Source organism: Phoca vitulina, unplaced genomic scaffold (genome assembly GCF_004348235.1).
Source record: "Phoca vitulina isolate PV1807 unplaced genomic scaffold, GSC_HSeal_1.0 scaffold3, whole genome shotgun sequence".
NCBI classification, from domain to species: Eukaryota; Metazoa; Chordata; class Mammalia; order Carnivora; family Phocidae; genus Phoca; species Phoca vitulina.
In genome coordinates, this window is record NW_022589706.1 from 66,424,006 (window position 1) to 66,444,986 (window position 20,981).

Here is a 20,981-nt window from a genome sequence, read left to right on the forward strand (position 1 = left end):
ATCCCAGGACCCTGGGATCATGACCTGAGCCGAAGGCAGACGCTTAATGACTGAGCCACCCAGGTGCCCCGATATTAATTCCTTATCAAGTATATAATTTGCAAATATTTTCCCCCATTTCATAGGCTGTGTTTTCATTTTACTTTCTTAATTTATATTCTTAGATTCTTTATCTCCTGCCTTGTATCTTTTGGATTAATTTGATTTGATAGAGGCTTATTTAGATCATTGATTTTCCACAATTGCTTCCTCTGGGAAACCTTCTTGAACCCCTCAAGTCCTTCTCCAATCAGAAACTGTATCCTTGATGCCTGATTACTTGTTTTTACCTATTAGGCCCTGGGTCATGAGTTGGTAATCTATGCCCATGGGCAGCCTCATGTTTTTGTTATTAAAGTTTTATTGGAACACATCCGCACTCACTTGTTTACATATTATCTAAGGCTGTTTTCTGCTTCAAAATGGCAGGGTTGAATAGTTGCACCAGAGACTGTCTGATCCCAAGCACAAATATTTACTGTTTGGATTTAAGAAAGAGTTTGTCAATTACTATATTAGGCAGTAACCTGTGTGTCAGCAAGGAGAATTTATGTTTTGTTCCACACCTGACAAATAGTATGTGCTAAAATAATATTCATTGATTAATGGAGAAAGGGCTAAATTTGTCAAAAGTACCTTGGATTTTTATGGTGCTTTTATTCCCAAGATCTAGAAATTGTTTCCAGTAAATCTGTGCCCTAAGAATTGGTTTACTAATCTCCACTGCCAACGTCTGTTATCTTTTAGAGTATTTATGAAAATTTATCCGATTTATCCAATTTCCATTTATCAAAAAATGGAAGTTTTATATAAAGAACTCTATTTTATCAATGACAAATGCATTGGGTTTATAGAGCTCTATTCTAATTATCTATATAATAAGCCATATGTATAATAGATTAAATCATTTATTAATAGAAAATAAAATTCACAAGTCATGTTTTCTTTAAGGTAAACACAGCTAACTGCCAACTACCAGAAAATACTTTCAACATAAATGAACTCTCCGATTTGTTGAGGTTTTATCCGTGTCCAAGAAGATGGTTCTTTAGGGATAACAATCTGGTAAGAATAACATTTTTATTTCTGGAAATTTTCATTACTTTATAGGAGGACACATTAGTAGCTAGGTAACTAGTTGATAAATCAAGATTTGAACATTTCTTCATTGCAATGCTGAATTGCTAAATTAGATGATCACTGAAAACGTAAACATCTTTCACTCACAAAACAAATGCATTTCCTTAGAAAGTTTTTCTAGGTAATTTGAATTCTTAAAAACAGATTGCAAAAAGCATAGAGGGAAACAATTTAAAGTGATGAGGTAAAGCAATGAAGTTTTTTTTCCTTTGAATTATTAAAACTATTATCTCTTATTTTTTAGATACCTGCAGAAAACCCCAGTCCCATTGTTTTAAGTGATTTTCCATTTATTTTTACTTTGCAATCCAAAATTCTATTATTACAAGCTGCGTCCCATTTGAAAATGCTGGTATGTATGCTCTACTTTTTTTTTATTATGCAAAGTTACAAACATACACAAAATAGAGATAATGGTGTAATGAGCCCCATCACAGAGTTCCAGTCATCATCAACATATTGTCACAATTTCCCCATTGATCACTTTTGTTGGTTTTGTGGTTGTTACTATTTTAGCTGAAGTATTTTAAAGCAAATCCCAGGCCCAATTTCCTTTCACCTCTCTATACTTCAGTGCATTGTTTCTGGTTGTTTCACTCTTATTCATGCTGAGATTCATCAGTGGGTTCAGGTGGTGACCACATGATTCTTCTATTGTAATGCTTCCCATCAACATTTTATTTAATAATTCTATCCATTGTTTTAGTTGAGGTCTGCAAAATGGCGTTATTTCTAATCTTATCGTTCCTTCCAAAGTTATTAACTGAATTCTGTAAAGAACTTTTCCTCATCAACATGGGCCATTTGGCTACATTCATATAGGGAAGTAGAATGATGCTTACTCCTTTTTCTTTAATTATTAAATGTTGCCAAATCACTGTACATAGAGGTTGTACTAATTTATGTTACTACCGGCAATATACACACTATGATCAATGCAGAGTGTTATCAAGCTTTGTGCTCTTTTCCAATTCAACAGGTTAATCATGATATTTTGGCTAATTTTAATTTGCTTTTCTCATTATTATATAATGCCTGAGTCCTCACTTTCTTTAGATAATATCCATTGTTTTCCTTCTATGAGCAAATACTGAAATGATCTAGTAACTGCTCTCTCTCCCTTCCCTCTCCTCCTCTATCCAATTTTAGTTACTACCGTGATCTTAGTGTTTGGATTTCATATCTGCTTAAGAGCTTGGAGCTTGATATGTAAGCTCCATCTGATATTTTTTTATTCCGAAATAATGCCTAGGAGTCAATCAGTGAGTTTATTCTGTTTTCCCTTTACTCCCTTCCTTCTGCTTCTTTTTGGGTAATTCGTATTATTCCCATATAACATTTACATGCTATTTTGTCTCTCTTACCACCAGCATCGTTAGTTCTCAATTAAGTATTTGAGGGCTCACCCCACTCCCAGACGTTGTGCTAAAGATTTTCCAAACATGTTTTGATTGCTGAGGCCTGTCTAGGTTATTCCTCAGAAAAAGTTCCTATCTATTTATTTTTTAAAAACTCACAGGACTCAGAAGTCACACCCATTACTTTTATTAATAATTTAAAGGATGCAGGCCATCTAGGTGAAACATGGAGAAGTCTGGGACATCACATGCAGAAAAGGAGCCACTTCAATTATAAAACGTTTCCTTGATACTCTATTAATTATACAGCTTATGTGACATTTCCCAATGATCCATGCCCCATAAATCCATAAATTCCAGCTTTGTTTATATTAAGCAACCTGGATGGACAAGGTACATCCTGCTAAAAGCATTCCATAGATAAAGACTTTCCCTCTTGTTACTATTTTTAGTGTCTGTCATCGGCATGTTTACGGGATTTGAATGGGTCATCTCTTCTTTTGTTTCCCAACCACCTCTTTTTAAATTTTCCTAACATCCCTGGTAACAGGAGAAATTATGTTTCCTTTAAACAAGTCCTTCCCTCTGTGGTATTTTCTTCTATAGCAATGTTCTGTGTAGCAGATCTTCTCTTAGTGAGGGGTTAGTGAGGGCTATGTGCATGGTGGAACCAGGAAGACTGCATATCATGAAGGATCCAGAAAGGTTTGAGTACAAGAAAACTCTCAGTTGCAGTCGTCATGGGTGAAACTAGAAAGGAGACTCCACAATCCTGACCTCCAAAGGAGAGAGGATGGCCATAGTCAAAACCGTGAACTCCAAACTATATTATTAATTCACACGCATAAATGTAGAAAGGGGAAACCAATACATGGAGAATTGGAGTAGAGAAACTGGGAAATAAGATAAACTGCAGGTTTCCTGCCTAGTTCTTGGTTAGGTGAAAGAAGGCTGGGGCTGCAGCAGGGCCACATACACCTCTCCCGGCTATAGGCAGTGGAGGATAGTGCCGGCCACCCCTGTCACTCTGAGCCACGGGTCATGCTGCCCAGCAGTCCGTATTGCTGAAATGTCCCGGAGCTGCAGGCTCTTGGGCCACCAGAGGAGATGACCTATCATCAGGAAGGACCAGAAATGGTACCAGCTCCACCTCCCTACCAACCTGGAACTTCTTTACAATCAACTTCTTCGGGAAAAACCGGAAGAGTCTAGTGGAATCACATATGATTTCTCAGGACACAGTAGTGGCAGAGATCTGGGACAGGCTTTCCCAAGCCCAGAGTCCCATGCACACTTCTCGGAGAGGCTTACAGAGTGCTGCTCTGGGCAACCACACCCAGCCTGGAAACCTGGGACAGGATAGCTATTATCCACCTGTCTTGTTGCCACTATTTGCGGGACAGGTCCCAAAGAGAGCTACATCGGTTTACGAGTCCTAATACTCCTTTTTGTCCTTAGGATATAGCAGAAGCCCTAGAGAAGTGTTAAAGCTCAAAGCAAGGCTAGCAAGTCCAACGCTAGATTTCTAATCCGAGGGGGTTCAGCAGAAATAAGATCTGGACTAGAGTGTAAGGAAATGTTGGAAATTCAGAAAGCTAAATGGAAATACTGTGTAGAGTGACTGAGAGCAGGTAAAAAGTGAGGCCGCCAGTGGCATATTTTTAGGGAGCTCTCCCCTACAAATCAGGTGGATGGACCACAGTTATTTGAACAAGAGTTGGATCTTCTCTGAGCAAGTCTTTCCTTTGATCTTTTTCCAACGTTTAACATCATCCTTGAGCTCCTAAACTACCCTTATATTCTTGAGGATTATGGTGCTAAAACTCTGCTTCTTAAGACTGATGGTGGATGAATGTCTCAGCATACTGAATACCACTATTGCCTTTAAGGATCATGTTTACTACAAGTGAGATAGCTTGTAATTACTTAGCTGTGCCTCCATGGTGACTAATCCCCTGTATATAATTCCTAGATGCCATGGTTTCACAGATCCTGTGATCTCCTTATCTTCCATAGTATAGTGTAGATATGATGCCCTTTTTTCTTAATTATAATCTGAGTATACATAGCAATAGTAGCATAAGTGTATGCTATGCAGACTACATTTATTTGAAATAGTAAACACTTCCTAGTGTTCCTATGAGATTCCTAAAATATTTCTCTTTTTTTAGGACTTAAAACAGAAAGAATACCTGGATCGGGGGCAAGTGATTCTGCCATACAATGAACGCCTTACACTTAGAGTCAGACGAAGTCACCTAGTTGAAGATGCTCTGCGTCAGTTAAGCCAAGTTGAAGACACTGACCTCTGTAAAGTATTTGTGGTACAGTAAAAAGTCTCTTTGGACATTTTTACTAATGTGAAAGGGAAACATTTATACAATATAGCAAAGGAAGAGCCTGCCTTTGCAACTATAGTAATCAGCTGAATGGTTTCCAGAATTCTAGGGTGTCTGGCTGGCTCAGTTGGTAGAGCGTGTGACTCTTGATCTCGAGGTTGTGAGATCGAGCCCCACACTGGGCAAAGAGATTACTTAATAAGTAAAAATAATAATTCCTTGCTTACCCTTTAGAGAAAAGCTATGGGATGTTTAATTGAATATTGAGATTATGTGTAAACTATTCCTTACCTATGGCTACAGAAGTGTTGCATAATGAACCATCCCAAGGCTTAATGACTTAAAATGACAATAATTTATTATAGAGATCTGAAACTCAGCTAAGAATCTGCTAATTTAGATTGAATTCACTTGGGTGGATTTGTAGATTTTTATCTGCACTTGTTTACATGTTTGGGAGTTGGCTAGGAACTGGCTGATCTAGGCTAGATTAAGCTTGGCTGGGGCAGTTTGGCTCTGTTTTCTGTGCTTTTCATCTTCCTCGGACCAGCAAACATGTTCTTCTCACTGCAGTGCCAGAGGTATAAGAAAGACAGCAAGTCCAATCACACAACTAACATTGCTTTAGTCAAAGCAAGTTACCAAGTCAAGGGCTGATGAAATATACTCAGCCTCTTTAATGGGAGGAACTGCAAAGTCACATGCAACAGACATGGATCAAGGAGGGTAAAGCATTTGAGCTATTAACGCAATCAATAAGCAGCAGGTAGAACAGATACTTTTCCTACATTTTGGCTCTAGTTTTAGTCAGAGAGTATCTACCATATTGGTTCTAATTCTAGTCATCTTTCACTTTATCCTTTGTGGGTACCTGTAGGGTGTTTATTGTGTTTATCGCAGATCATTTGCAATATTGAGGCCATAGAATAATGAGTAACTCTTTAGGTAAAAGCTGGACTTTGTCCAGAAGGGAGTGGATTTTCCTGGTATCAGCCATGAGAGGGAGACTTAAGCTCTCAGAGATGAAACCAGAACCTAGACGGTAGGACTCAGACAAGAGGGGTATTTCCCACCCTGGGACTAAATGGAAAACAACCTTTTATAAGCCAGACTTTGTAGTTGTATATTTCCTTCTGTATCTACTTTCTTTTAAATATTGATTATGAGGAAATCAATAGAAAATTATTCCGCCCACAGGAGATGACAAAGAGGTAGGAAGGTGAACTTCAAGGTAGATCCAATCCAAATATAGACTCCAAACAAGGCAAGGTTGTCAAAGCCAATTATGTGTGGGTCCTGACCACAGTGAAGGCGGACTTGCTGGTTTAAGTGAGCAGAAATTGGAAAAGTGGAAGTAAGCTTAATTTGTTATTAGGATATCCAGATGGAACGTTAAGGTGGGCCCTTGGAGATGAGATGATGGTCTGTGGCCAAGGAGTTGGGTGATCTGTGGCAGAGATAAGATCTTCCAGGCAAAGAAAGGAGAAAGAGAATGCTTAATGGGGCTTAGTGATGCTTATATTAAAAAAATAAAAAGCTGGCTAATCATCCAACTCTTCATTTTGGCTCAGGTTGTGATCTCAGGGTTGTGGGAACAAGCCCCGCATCGGGGTCCACATTCAACGGGGAGTCTGCTTAGGACTCTTTCTCCCTCTCCCTCTGCCCCTCCCTCCCTGTGTGCACTCTCTCTCTCAAAAATAATAAATAAAAACAAAATCTTTAAAAATAAATAAATAAAAAGCTAAAAAGAAATTGGCCAGGAAAGGAAGCAGAAAAGTAGTTAGAGAGGTAGGAAGAAAACTGGGATAGTATTGGCCACAAAGACCCAACGTAGATTTAGAGAAGGACAGTTCCTGCAGCATAACTTTTAACAAAGCTAGAACAGTTTGGGCTTCTTAAACTTCATACTTGGGTAGGTTAAGCTGCCATACGTGTTCAGTGTGAATAATGTTTAAGTTGAAAATATTGTAAAAAAAAATAATTTTTTCAAAAATATGTTAAAAAATAAATAAGGGGCTCCTGGCTGGCTCAGTCAGTTGGTAGAACGTACAATTCTTGATCTCAGGGTTGTGAGTTCGAGCCCCATGTTGGGTGTACAGATTCCTTAAAACTAAAATCTTTTTTTTTTTTTTTTTAAAGATTTTATTTATTTATTTGACAGAGAGAGACACAGCGAGAGAGGGAACACAAGCAGGGGGAATGGGAGAGGGAGAAGCAGGCTTCCCGCGGAGCAGGGAGCCCGATGCGGGGCTCGATCCCAGGACCCTGAGATCATGACCCGAGCCGAAGGCAGACGCTTAACGACTGAGCCACCCAGGCGCCCCAAAACTAAAATCTTTAAAAAAAGTAAAATAAAATTCAAAGGTAAATAATAGTAGAAATGAAGACAGAAAAAGAAAAGGACAGTTCATAATGACTTCCCACACAAGAGCTATGGGCAGTCTGGTCTGATGGTTCCTTCAGAGGTGCTAAACCCAGGGGGACTGAGAGGGTAATTTATCAGAAGTTAAAATGAGGGAAGAGGAAGGAGAAACCAAATAGCTGTTGACTGGAGCCAAAGTTGTAAAGTCTGAATGATGAGATGAAGATAGACAATAAGACAGAAGAACCAGGGACCTGAAGCACATCAAAATGTGGTTCAAGACTCTGGTCAACATAATTGGTGAATGCTAAGTCTTGCTAGAGTCCCTTTACTTGGTTCATGTGGCAGTGTAAAGGACTCACACACACACTAATCTGACAGTGAATAGGTTCACTACGTCCGCTGCTCAGCAGGAAATTGAGGGAGAACAGATTGCAGTGAAGTGTGGGATTGAAGGGGTATGGGATTCCAGGAATTCTGATGATTACAGGAGGTTTGAAACTTTTCCACAAGGATCAAGGCATCGTATTTTAAAGCTGAGCCTGTGAATGTGTTCTCTTTCCTCAGACTGAATTTATTGAAGAAATTCGTTCTAGGGGGTACGGGGTAATATCCGAGTTCTTCTACTGTATATTTGAAGAGATGACCAAGACAGAATATGGAATGTTCATGTATCCTGAAGAGGGTTCCTACATGTGGTTTCCTGTCAGTGTAAGTCTTTTACTTACAGTTTTTCAGAACAGAAAAAGTATACCATATACTTGCAACATGAAAACCATGATAATAATGTAAAATTAGGTCATGTAGAGAGCCTTGCTACTCAAGATAAGGTCCACAGAGGCAGCAGCTCGAGCATTACTTGGGGGCTATTAGAAAAGCAGAATCTTAGGTCCCACCCCAGATCAGAGCATGTATTCTCTAAGATCCCCAGGTGCTTCTATGCATGTTAAATTTTTAAACAGCTTTTATGAAGTGTAGTTGAGATACAATGACCTATACATCAGGTGTCCAATTGGTTAAGTTTTTTTTGTTTTGTTTTTAATTTTATTTTATTATGTTATGTTAGTCACCATACAATACATCATTAGTTTTTGATGTGGTGATCCACGATCCATTGTTTTCGTATAACACCCAGTGCTCCATGCAGTACGTGCCCTCCTTAATACCCATCACTGGGCTAACCCATCCCCCCACCCCCCCTCCCCTCTAAAACCCTCAGTTTGTTTCTCAGAGTCCATAGTCTCTCATGGTTCATCTCTCCCTCCGATTTCCCCCCCTTCATTTTTCCCTTCCTTCTCCTAATGTCCTCCATGCTATTCCTTATGTTCCACAAGTAAGTGAAACCATATAACTGACTTTCTCTGCTTGACTTATTTCACTTACCGTAATCTCCTCCAGTCCCATCCATGTTGATGTCCAATTGGTTAAGTTTTGATTACACATATACCCATGAAACTATCACCACAACCAAATAATGACATATTCATCATTCCTCCAAATTTCCTCATACCCCTTTCTAATCCCACCCTCCACACACTTCCTGCCCCATGCCCACACAACCACTGATCTGATTTCTGTCATTATGGAGTAGTTTGAATTTCCTAGAATTTTTTTTTTTTTTAAGATTTGTTTATTTATTTGAGAGAGAGAATGAGATAGAGAGAGCATGAGAGGGGGGGAGGGTCAGAGGGAGAAGCAGACTCCCTGCCGAGCAGGGAGCCCGATGCGGGACCCAATCCCGGGACTCCAGGATCATGACCTGAGCCGAAGGCAGTCGCTTAACCAACTGAGCCACCCAGGCGCCCTGAATTTCCTAGAATTTTATATAAATTCTAAGATTTCTATTCCAGGGCCAGCCTTGCTGTTAGCAGGTGAATGACTTTGGGCCACTTACGTAATAGCCTCAATCTACTTGCCCTATTTACTTCTTACAGCGATTGTGAGGATAAATGTTAAAAATGCATTTAGAGGGATGCTTGGGTGGCTCAGGAGGTTAAGCGTCTACCTTCGGCTCAGGTCATGATCCCAGGGTCCTGGGATGGAGTCCTGCATTGGGTTCCCTGTCAGCGGGGAGTGTGCTTCTCCTTCTGCCTGCAGCTCCCCCTGCTTGTGTGCTCTTTCTCTCTCTCTCTGACAAATAAATAAATAAATAAAATATTTAAAAATTGCATTTAGGATTTTCAGGCTAGTGGTCTCTTGGCTGCTCTGTATCGATGGCCTGGCAAGATGTGGCCAGTGTTTTTCCTCATCTGGGACTACAAAGTGCAGAGAGAAGAGTGAAGCCTGTTTCATCAGGACTCTTTCCTTCTTCCTTCCACCCACCTTCACGGTCAACAGCATCACCTTCCCTAATCCATATGCTTGTCCCTGTCAGCACACCTAGGCTGAGGGCAGTATCACCGAAGGGGACACGCATGACATGCTTGATGCACAATGAAAGTGCAGATAAAGTGTACTCTTCCTTCTGCAGTGTCTTTTCTATATGAATTTGAAGGCAAAGACTATAAAATTAAATAATGACAACCTTGGCTTATAAGGCTATATGAGCACATTTTTTTTAATATTCCAGATATGCTGTAAGTAACAAAAAGTAAATTCATTTATTTAATATTCTGAACTATTAGTTTATATTTTAACTTATGGAAGAAATTTAAATTGTATTAAAGCCTGTGTAAAAAGCTCACACTTTATTTTCCTGAAGCCCACTTTGTTTCTAATTTGTGACTTTCAGAAAAGGGAACCAAACCAATTTTTACTAATCTAATTATCCCTTTGGACTATTGATTACTTCTAATACATTAGGGATTTTTTTTCTTCTCCTTTTCCAGCCTAAATTTGAGAGGAAGAGATATTTCCTTTTTGGAATACTGTGTGGACTCTCCCTAAACAACTCAAATGTCGCCAACCTTCCTTTTCCACTGGCTCTGTTTAAGAAACTTCTGGACCAAAAGCCATCATTGCAAGATTTAAAAGAACTCAGTCCTCTTCTAGGGAAGTAAGTAATGTTTTTCCAGAGCTATAGGTTAAGTCTCAGTTATTCAGGAAGAAATGATGTTAATCACACACATACACACAGAGACAAGGTCTTCATTTTCAATAAATATATACTCTTCTGATGAATTTGAATTTTAGCCTGACTTATAATAAAGTATGCCTTCAAAAATAAAGAAAAGCCAAATGCTCTTCTTCTTCTTTTTTTTAAAGATTTTATTTATTTATTCATGAGAGAGAGAGAGAGAAGCAGAGGCAGAGGGAGAAGCAGGCTCCCCACTGAGCAGGAAGCCGGATGCGGGACTCGATCCCAGGACCCTGGGATCATGACCTGAGCTGAAGGCAGATGCTTAACCATCTGAGCCACCCAGGCGCCTGCCAAAGGCTCTTCTAATGATCAACCTACAACAAACAGAGCTCTGGCCTAATATCTTGAATTTATCTAGATGGAAACAGTACACAATATTCTTTTTTTTTTTTTTTTTTGAAAGATTTTATTTATTTAGAGAGAGAGAGACAGCACGGGTAGAGGGGCAGAGGGAGAGGGAGAAAGAGAATCTCAAGCCGACTCCACACTCAGCCCAGAGCCCAACGTGGGGCTCAATCCCATGACCCTGAGGTCATGACTTGAGCAGAAATTAAGAGTAGGATGCCTTCTAGGGGCGCCTGGGTGGCTCAGATGGTTAAGCGTCTGCCTTCGGCTCAGGTCATGATCCCAGGGTCCTAGGATCGAGCCCTGCATAGGGCTCCCTGCTCAGCGGGTAGCCTGCTTCTACCCCTCCTTCTGCTTCTCCCCCTGCTCATGCTCTCTCTCTCTCTCTGTATCTCTGTGTCTTGAATGAATAAATAAAAAAATCTTAAAAAAAAAAAAAAAAGAGTAGGATGCTTAACCACTGAGCCACCCGGGTGCCCTAGAAACAATATACAATATTTTTAATGCGAATCATGCATGCTATATTTATTTTAATAAATCATATTTAGTCATTTAATAATTTTTTAAAGATTTGATTTATTTATCTGACAGAGAGAGAGAGAGAGAGCACAAGCAGGGGAAGCAGCAGGCAGAGGGAGAGGGAGAAGCAGGCTCCCCGTGGAGCAAGGAGCCAAATGTGGGGCTCCCCAGGATCATGACCAAGCCAAAGGCAGACATTTAACTGAGCCACCCAGGCGCCCCTCATTTAATTTCTTTAAATACGTCAGCATGTCATCAACTTTATTTTTTAAGTATTGAAAAATACTTGTTCTAAGTTAAAAGGCAAACTATATCCTGTGAGGAAAATACTAGCAACAGAGTTGATAGACAAAGGATTAGTACTGCTGATGTATAAATATAAATATATATATATGTGTGTGTGTGTGTGTGATCACACAGAAATCTATATGGCTGAGGGTATGTGTGTGTGTGTATATATATATATATATTTGGCTAATCAAAAAATGAAAATATGCTCAACCTTCCTAGTATTTGAGGAAATATAAATGAAAATGAGATGTCCTTTTTCTGCTTACAGACTGACAAATGTTAAAAAGTTTTTCATAAAATACAGAGTTGGCAACAGATTAGGGAAAAGGATTCTCTTCTCAAGTACTATTAGTGTAAGAATAAACTGCCTAGATTTACACTGTATATGCCCTGACAGTCTAGAGAACAGGGTTGCTCAACCTTGGCAACACTGAGACTTGGGGCTAGATAATTCTTTGTTGTGGAAGGCTGATCTGGGCATTGTAGGATGTTTAACAGCTAATGGGGCTGCTACCCACTAGGTGTCCGGTAGTGACCTTCCCCCTAATTGTAACAACCAAAGATGTCTCCAGATTTTGCCAAATGTCCTCTAGGGGACAAAATCACCCCTGATTGGATACACTGGTCTACAGGAAGGGGCTCCTTTCTGTAATTTCCATCAAGACACAGCAATGTCTATGTATTAGCAGTGGCCCAACCAAACTGTAAAAAGAAGTTAACTCTAAGAAGAGGGAGTGGGAAGGTAAGGACGTGACATTTTATACATTTCTATATTGTCCAAGATTTTTTCCACTGAACGTTTATTATTTTTTGAAATTTTAGAAATCCAAAAATATAACTTAATTTTAAATTTAAGTTATAAAAATATAACTTAATATTTTAATTAAATATCACTTTTTAAATGAAAATTTTCATTAGGAGTTTGCAAGAAGTTCTAAATAATGAAGCTGATGACCTTGGAGAAGTACTTTGCATATATTTTTCTGTGAGTACCAATGTAAGCCAGATTATAGTTTAGCTTTCATCTGTTTTTTAGAATAATTTTTATTATATTACCTTAAATATGGGATTCCTTTTTAAAAAAATTTTCCACTCTGCCCCCTTGGGATTCCTTTTTTGAAGCATATTTTACTTCTGTATTGTATGATTCTCCTCGCACCTGCTCCTTCTTTGATATATATGTGTATATATCCTCAAAGAAAGTGAAAATACAGCAATTATGCAGTCGGTGTGAACAATGTAAACCACTAAATGCTTAAGACTATATACAACATATACTAGGGTAGGTTTTTAAATTTTTATGTTTTTAAAAGGCTGAACTACATAAATAATTATTTAGTTCCCAGTTATTTATAGTTATAGGGAAGAATGTACTGGCAATAATGGTATTGTGGTTGTGTTGGGGAGGAAGAATTTATTCTTTCAAAGTCCTTCTAGTTGGACTAAGAATCAAATTGACATGACAAAGATTAACAGGAGAATATCAAATTTAATTTTGTATGTATAAGGAATCCATACAGACATGGAAATTCCAAAGACAGGCAAAATGAGGTATATATGTCATTCTGAACTAAGGAGAAGGAGGTAGGGGCCTGGGACTTCAGAGGGAAGAAGTGCAATTTGCAAGAAGATGAAAAAGAGCAAATGTTTGGTAAACAAATGTTTGCTGGGCCACTCAGCACAGTGGGACATAGAGGACTCTGATCAAACGGGCCTTGCTAGGTTCCTCTCTGCCCAGCATGCCTGGTTCAGAGTATACTGTATTCTCCTATGGGGATAGCTCTCTTCCTGGAGCAGGGCCTCTATCTAAATTTGTTTTAGACAGTTGAGGGGGAAGTAAAGAGCTTTTCCTGAATCTGCTGGAGGTTTTTGAAATTTTGTTTTCTTTTTTTCTGATTCTGCTGGTTTTTGATTACTTTTTAACTCAGAAATAATCTTCATGCTAAAGTGGCCCAACATGGGGCAACTTGCCTGTGGCCCCTGCAGTTGAATTATTCAGACTTTCTTTCATGTCTGGTACCTGAATATATTTTGGTTACAGATACCCTGGGACAAAAAAGATGTTGCTTTAATTCCAAATGGGATCTCTGTACCTGTGGACCAAACCAACAAGTAAGTTTTGAGACTGAGAACATCTGCTATGAATACACATAACATGTTTGCTATAATTTATACATATATTTTAGCTTCTCAGGTGATCATTTTAGCTCTTCATCTCTGAGAAAGATAACAAGGTTACAGGGTAAGAGAAGGGGAAAAAGGAGTCAGGATTAAATATTCCCTTTGCAGAACTTTTCACTAGTTATTCATTTAACAATTATTTTTGAGCCCTTCCTCTGTACCAGATCCTATTCCGGGTGTCAAGAGATACAGCCGTGAAACAGACAGACAAAACCTGGAGCTTAAATTCCAGTGGGGCAGAAAGACCATATATAAACAAATTATTATGTAATAGGATGTCAGATAAGGAGGAGCACCATGATAAGAGTTAATTAAGAGATTTACAGTAGTGTTATGCTGGAGCCAGCTGGCATCCGCTTGTAAGAGCTGACTGTTAAATTTTCAAAAATGTTGAGAGTTTATTATTAAAGTATTAGTAGCATGAAATCAGCCATGATGGGAATATTTACACCACAGAACCAGCAAATGCTGCAAATGAGGGTCCGCTTCCATTTTCTTCTCTTTAGAGAACTGGTTGTTCACCATTTACCAGCACACCACTGGTTCCAGGGGATGGCAGAATGGGGTCAGATAGGACAGTCCTAGTGGACGGTCCATGAAGCTGCTCAAAGGGTGGGAGACTATCATGTTTCTGGTGGCTGTGTGGTGGAAACAGCTCCTCCCTCATGGGGGGAAAAGACAGACTTTTGCAGAAATCATTTCCACATGGTGACACATGTTATGAGAGAGGAGGGAGAGGGGAACAGAGGACCAACCCTGAGGAAGTCATGTTGCTGTGGACCTCTGATGGTTGACAGAAGTCAGCACGTAAAGAAGGCAGCATGCCATGGCCGAACTGTGAGAGACAGGGAGCCCCCAGAGCTGGAGATTGGCCCGGTCAAAGATTCAAATGCCAAGTGGGAAGAGGATGCTGTGTCAGGCAGGAGTCAGATCAGGGAAGTTTGGAAGTTACCCTAAGGGCAATGGAAAGAAAGTCTTTGAAAGATTTTAAGCTGGAGACTTACATATTCAGATGAGTGTTTTAAAATTATCTCTCTTGGAGGAAAAGGGCAGCAAAACAAAGTGTCCTTCTGCTTCATACTCCAAGGTTCCTTCCTCCAGCTGACCACAGGTTTTTACTTCCCTCTGAATAAATTTTTTTTTTTTAAGATTTTATTTGACGGAGAGAGACAAAGTGAGAGAGGGAACACAAGCAGGGGGAGTGGGAGAGGGAGAAGCAGGCCTCCCGCGGAGCAGGGAGCCCAACGCGGGGCTCGATCCCAGGAGCCTGGGACCCCGGGACCATGACCCGAGCCGAAGGCAGACGCTTAACGACTGAGCCACTCAGGTGCCCCTCCCTCTGAATAATTTACTTTTCTTTCTCAATAGAAATGGTAAAAAGGGCAAAGTAGAGAATATTTTAGTCAATGGCAAAGTATGTTATTGGCTTTTTTTTTTTTTTTTTTTGCTCCCCTCAAGGAAAGAATATGTTTCTGCATGCATTGATTACATTTTCAACACCTCTGTAAAGGCAGTTTATGAGGAATTTCAGAGAGGATTTTATAAAGTCTGTGACAAGGAAATACTTCTTAAACTTTTCCATCCTGAAGAACTAATGACAGCAGTGGTTGGAAATACTGATTATGACTGGAAACTGTTTGAAGAGGTTGGTGATAACTAAAGTGCCCCTACTTCTTCCAAACAACTTCTGTATATTCCCCCTAAAAAACATTTTTCTCCCTCTTTTTCTCAAGAATTCACGATATGATCAAGGATACCACAAATCACATCCTACTATACTGATGTTTTGGAAAGCTTTCCACAAATTAACCTTGGAAGAAAAGAGAAAATTCCTCTGTAAGTATTACTAATAGATGGATTTATAACTATATATATATATATTTTTTTAAGATTTCATTTATTTATTAGAGAGCGAGAGAGAACACAAGCAGGGGGAGCGGCAGGCAGAGGGAGAGGGAGAAGCACGCTCCCCGCTGAGCAGGGAACCCGCCACGGCTGGATCCCAGGACTCTGGGATCATGACCAGAGCCTAAGGCAGATGCTTAACCAACTGAGCCACCCAGGAGCCCCTATAATTACATATCTTCTTAAAAGATAAATATTTGTGGGGGCGCCTGGGTAGCTCAGTCGTTAAGCGTCTGCCTTCGGCTCAGGTTATGATTCCACGGTCCTGGGATTGAGCCCCGCATCGGGCTCCCTGCTCCGTGGGAAGCCTGGTTCTCCCTCTCCCACTCCCCCTGCTTGTGTTCCCCCTCTTGCTGTGTCTCTCTCTGTCAAATAAATAAAATCTTTAAAAATAAATAAATAAAATATAAATATTTGCCATGAAGTCATTATTAAAATTTTTTTTAAAGTTTATTTATTTAAGTAATCTCTACACCCAACATAAGGCTTAAGCTCATAACCCCAAGATCAAGAGTAGCATGCCCTTCTGACTGAGCCAGTCGGGCACCCTGCCATGAAATCATTATTAATAGTGGGTCACACGTGTCAACAGCAAAGCCAGGCTTCCTAAGCCAATGTTCTTTCTCTTATGTAAGCCTGGTTTCCCATTTAAAAAAAAATGATAATAAAAAAGATACCACTAGTTGCCTCCTAATCAAGCCTTTACTCTCACATTCCTATCTTTATTTATCGAAGTCCTATGGAATTAGGACTATGTATATTTCTCTAATACTATTTTAGAAATAATACCCATATAGCAATGACCACTGATGATAATACTAACAGCCTTTATAATGTGTGCCTACTCTATGTCAGGCATTGTAGTGACAACTTCCTATCTGTTACCTCCCTTTATCCTAATAGCCGTGTTTTGAGGTATGGTACTTATTTTTTTCCTCATTTCAGATCTGAGGAAAAGAGGCTTGGTACGTTTAGTAGCTTGCTTATATTCAGACAGCTGGTGAGTGTAAGAAACAGATTCTGAACCCAACAGGCTGATCCAAAGCCAAGGCTCTGAACCACTAAACTGTGGCCTTGTGGTACAAGAACTTCTGTTGGTGGGAACCGTAAGGTTTCCCTAGGGCAGATTTAATGACTTATTCTCTCACCGCCCGTCCCATTTTTCAGTCGTCATGGAGATACACATCTTCTTGCTATTTTTGTTGCTCCTGAGGACACTGGAGGACAATTCCAACTTCACAAACCTGAACTACTTCTCCACAAGCCCAAACTACCTGTCTAATCTTCTCTCTTAATGGGAAACTTTTGCTTCAGCCCATTGATTCCACTGTCTATGTATTCAGTGCGTTTACTTCCATCTTCCTACCTCTGGCTTTTTCTTGGGCTTTCCCCCTCTGCCTTGAAAGCTTACTCAGCTCCCTTCCTGGAGAACTAACTAGCCAGATGGGACGCCTGTAGTCTCCCTGCTCCCCCAGCCGGGTGCCGCCTTCGTTAGCCTCTTCACCTCAGACTTCCTAGTTGAGCTAAATTAAACTTCCGTGTATCTTGCTCTTCTCTTCTCATGTACGTGGTTTTCCCCACTTAGACCATAAACTCACTGAGGACCAAGACCAGATGTCATGATTTTTCTGTGTTCCACATGGCCCTGTGTGGTTCTCTCGACACAAGGGTACTCAGTAATATTTATTGAATGAAGTGATTCATTTCTTCCTTTTCATTTTACGTTTTGCTCTTTCTATGAAATATCTTAACCAAAATTTATTCCTTTCTAGTTTTTCTTCGCGGAAATGACAGGCTGCCTGTAAGAGGCAAACAGGAAATAGGAATCGTATTTCGCTGTCCTGAAACTTTCAGTGAAACAGATTACCCAAGAGCGCTGACCTGTCATAATATTCTGGACCTTCCTAAATATTCTACAATGGAAAAAGTGGAGGAAGCCCTTCAAGTAGCCATCAACAGCCACAGAGGATTTGTCTCTAAGTCATAGAGCAACAGTGATCCGGAGAGTTTCAGTGAGACCTCAGAGCCTCAGGCCCTCCCTTCGACTCTTCTGTTCTTCCTTAGGTCTAAGTAGCACAAAGGGTTGATAGGTTTTAGGTAGAATTAGTTGACAAATGTCGGGATAAACAATAAAATGATGAATCAAGAGTGATTAAAAAAAAGTAATTTTTAAAAATGAATCAACATTTCTTGATCCCTAAATTTGTTATCAGAATGTTTGCTTTTTACTGAATTATTCCTGAACAATAATTATCATTTAAAAATAAGCTGAATATTAAAAGCTAACATATTTTTAAAAATATTGTGTATCTAATAAACACATTGTCTGCAAATATGAAAGATATGCTGAAGCTTGAAAAAAATAAAAATAATTCAACATGTTTTTGAGGCATGTAAATGTATATTTTATATTCTAGAATGTCTTCAGAATTTTTATTCTAGCCAACTGCTGAGTAATGTATTTGAAAAATCTAAATGTTAAAGGATTCGTTAATTCATTGAATAATTACTCATGCTCAATACTGTGTTCCAAGAATTATTCTAAATGCATATATCATTATTTTGGTTAAACACTGAGCCCAACCAGGAACTCCTGTCTATTGGTAGTTGGAGAAAATGAAGAACATGAAATATGTCTTAGAAATGTGGCTACGGGGGAGGGTATGTGTTCTGGTAAGCGCTGTGAATTGTGCAAGACTGTTGAATCTCAGATCTGTACCTCTGAAACAAATAATGCAATATATGTTAAGAAAGAAAAAAAGAAGAAGAAGAATGTAGCAGGAGGGGAAGAATGAAGGGGGGGAAATCGGAGGGGGAGAAGAACCATGAGAGACAATGGACTCTGAAAAACAAACTGAGGGTTCTAGAGGGGAGGGGGTTGGGAGGATGGGTTAGCCTGGTGATGGGTATTGAGGAGGGCACGTTCTGCATGGAGCACTGGGTGTTATGCAAAAACAATGAATCATGGAACACTATATCTAAAACTAATGATGTAATGTATGGGGATTAACATAACAATAAAAAAATTAAAAAAAAAAAAGAAATGTGGCTACGGAATGAATTAAAGGAGAGAAAGAAATATGGCTGTAAATGGCCAATTAATTTTGTAGACCAGATCTATCTTATATTAAATTTTAAACTGTATGCTATTCTTTAAATGCCTGTTGTGATGGCAAACCATACAGAGAAGCCTTATATCGGTGGCACTTTTGGAAAGGAAAGACCATGGGGTGTAGTCCATGTTGGGGTGGTGATGTGCAAAGAGGGCAGAATCACCAGAGGATAGACAGAACAGAGATACAGAATTCACTAAGGACACTAGAATGTGAGGTGGTCCGTAGGAACACAAGCCCCAGGGAATCCTCAGATTTATTTTTGACACATCTGGTTTCTATAATAAATGGAATGGAGGCCCAGATGTATTCTATTTGAATTTTAAGGGAAAAGGTAACTTCTAAATCTCAGGGATCCCTAGGCACTTGATTTAGGTTGTATTTTTCAGGCCTTTCAACTCCAACATAAATTTTTCTAATGCAAATAGATGAAGAATACTAAACATTTAGGGAAGACAGCGTAGCAATTCTTTTTTTTTTTTTTTAAGATTTTATATATTTATTTCAGAGAAACAGAGAGAGAGAGAATGAGCAAGGAGAGTGGCAGAGGGAGAGGGAGAAGTAGAGTCCTTGCTGAGCAGGGAACCTATGCAGGCTTGATTCCAGGATGCTGGGATCATTACCTGAGCAGAAGGCAGACGCTAACAGACTGAGCCACCCAGCACCCCTAGTGTAGTAATTCTTTACATACTCTTTCAGAAAACAGAGGAAGAGGGGTGCCTGGCTGGCTCAGTCAGAAGAGCATGCAACTCTTGATCTTGGGGTTGTGAGTTTGAGCCCCACGTTGGGTATAGAGATTACTTAAAAATAAAATCATAAATCTTTAGGGATGCCTGGGTGGCTCAGTTGGTTAAGTGTCTGCCTTCGGCTCAGGTCATGATCCCGGGGTCCTGGGATCAAGCCCAGCATTGGGCTCCTTGCTCAGCAGGGAGTCTGCTTCTCCCTCTGCCTGCAGCTCTCCCTGCTTGTAGTCTCTCACTCCCTCTCTCTCTCTTTCTCTGGCAAATGAATAAATAAAATCTTTAAAAAATAAAGAAATAAAATCTTTAAAAAAAGAAAAAGGAAAACACAGGAAGAGGAAACACTTCCCAATTAAGTACAATGTTGGCATTACTCTAATGTCAAAACCAGACAAAGACATTACAGGAAAAGAAAACTACAAATATCTCTCATGAACAGAAACACAAAAAACCTTTCCAAGATTTTAACACATCAAACATATCCAACAAAATATAAAAAGGATAATACTTTGTGGCCAAGTGGAGTTTAGTCCAGAAATGCTCTTAAGAATCTATTATATCATGAGAGACTATGGACTCTGAGAAACAAACTGAGGGTTCTACAGGGGAGGGGGGTGGGGGGATGGGTTAGCCTGGTGATGGGTATTAAGGAGGGCACGTATTGAATGGAGCACTGGGTGTTATTCGCAAACAATGAATCATGGAACACTACATCAAAAACTAATGATGTAATGTATGGTGACTAACATAACATAATAAAATTTAAAAAAATCTATTATATCTCACTGTAATAAGACAAAGAAAAATCACATAATTACCTCAGTAAAGGCAAAAAAAATTTTGATCAATTGCAATAGCCACTCATGTGTGATATTCTTAGCAAACTAGGACCAGAAGGAAATTTCCTCAACCTGATAGAACCTACAAAGAGCTAACCTTACACTTAATGGTAAAAGACTAAATGCTTTCCTACTAAAACTAGTAACAAGGCAAGGTTGCCTCTCATCACTTCTAGTACAACATTGTACTAGAGTACTAGTCTATGTAAGAGGGCAAAGAAAAAAAGAAAAGGCATAATGACTGGAAAGGAAGGAGTAAAACTATCTTATTTATAGACTACATCATTATCTGCAGAAGATCCTGAGGGATCTAAAACAAAACAAAAACCTACCAGAAGTATTAATATAGAAAAGTCTCAGGATTCAAGGTCAATATATAAAAATTAACTGCTTATATATATTAACAACAGTCATAAGTTGAAATTTAAAAAAGTATTTGTAATATCAAAAGATAAATATTTAAGGAGAATTTTAACAAAACACATTAAACTGTACAGTGAAAACTAGAAAATACTGCTTAAAGACATCTTTAAATTAATGGGGAAGGGCACCTCGTGGCACAGTGGGTTAAGCCTCGGACTCTTGGTTTTGGCTCTGGTTGTGACCTCTGCCTCTTGGGATGGAGGCCGTCATCTGGCTCTGGGGTCAGCCCGGAGTTGGCTTGAGACTCTCTATGCACTACCCCCACCCCCCTGTGTGTGTGTGTGTGTGTGTGTGTGTGTGTGTGTCTC

The 20,981-nt window shown here is 39.5% G+C and overlaps 1 protein-coding gene across 1 annotated transcript in view; it reads left to right on the plus strand.

The window, feature by feature from the left end:
• Positions 1–17,939, plus strand: part of HERC6 (HECT and RLD domain containing E3 ubiquitin protein ligase family member 6) — a 52,867-nt gene extending 34,928 nt beyond the window's left edge. Inside the window, exons 14-23 of the mRNA XM_032400795.1 lie at positions 991–1,104; positions 1,424–1,531; positions 4,709–4,861; positions 7,806–7,949; positions 10,067–10,233; positions 12,391–12,457; positions 13,514–13,584; positions 15,112–15,298; positions 15,387–15,489; positions 17,331–17,939. Of these exons, the coding sequence (XP_032256686.1) occupies positions 991–1,104; positions 1,424–1,531; positions 4,709–4,861; positions 7,806–7,949; positions 10,067–10,233; positions 12,391–12,457; positions 13,514–13,584; positions 15,112–15,298; positions 15,387–15,489; positions 17,331–17,545 (1,329 nt within the window). The 3' untranslated portion in view covers positions 17,546–17,939. The remainder of the gene's footprint in view (positions 1–990; positions 1,105–1,423; positions 1,532–4,708; positions 4,862–7,805; positions 7,950–10,066; positions 10,234–12,390; positions 12,458–13,513; positions 13,585–15,111; positions 15,299–15,386; positions 15,490–17,330) is intronic.
• The last annotated feature ends 3,042 nt before the right edge of the window (positions 17,940–20,981 follow it).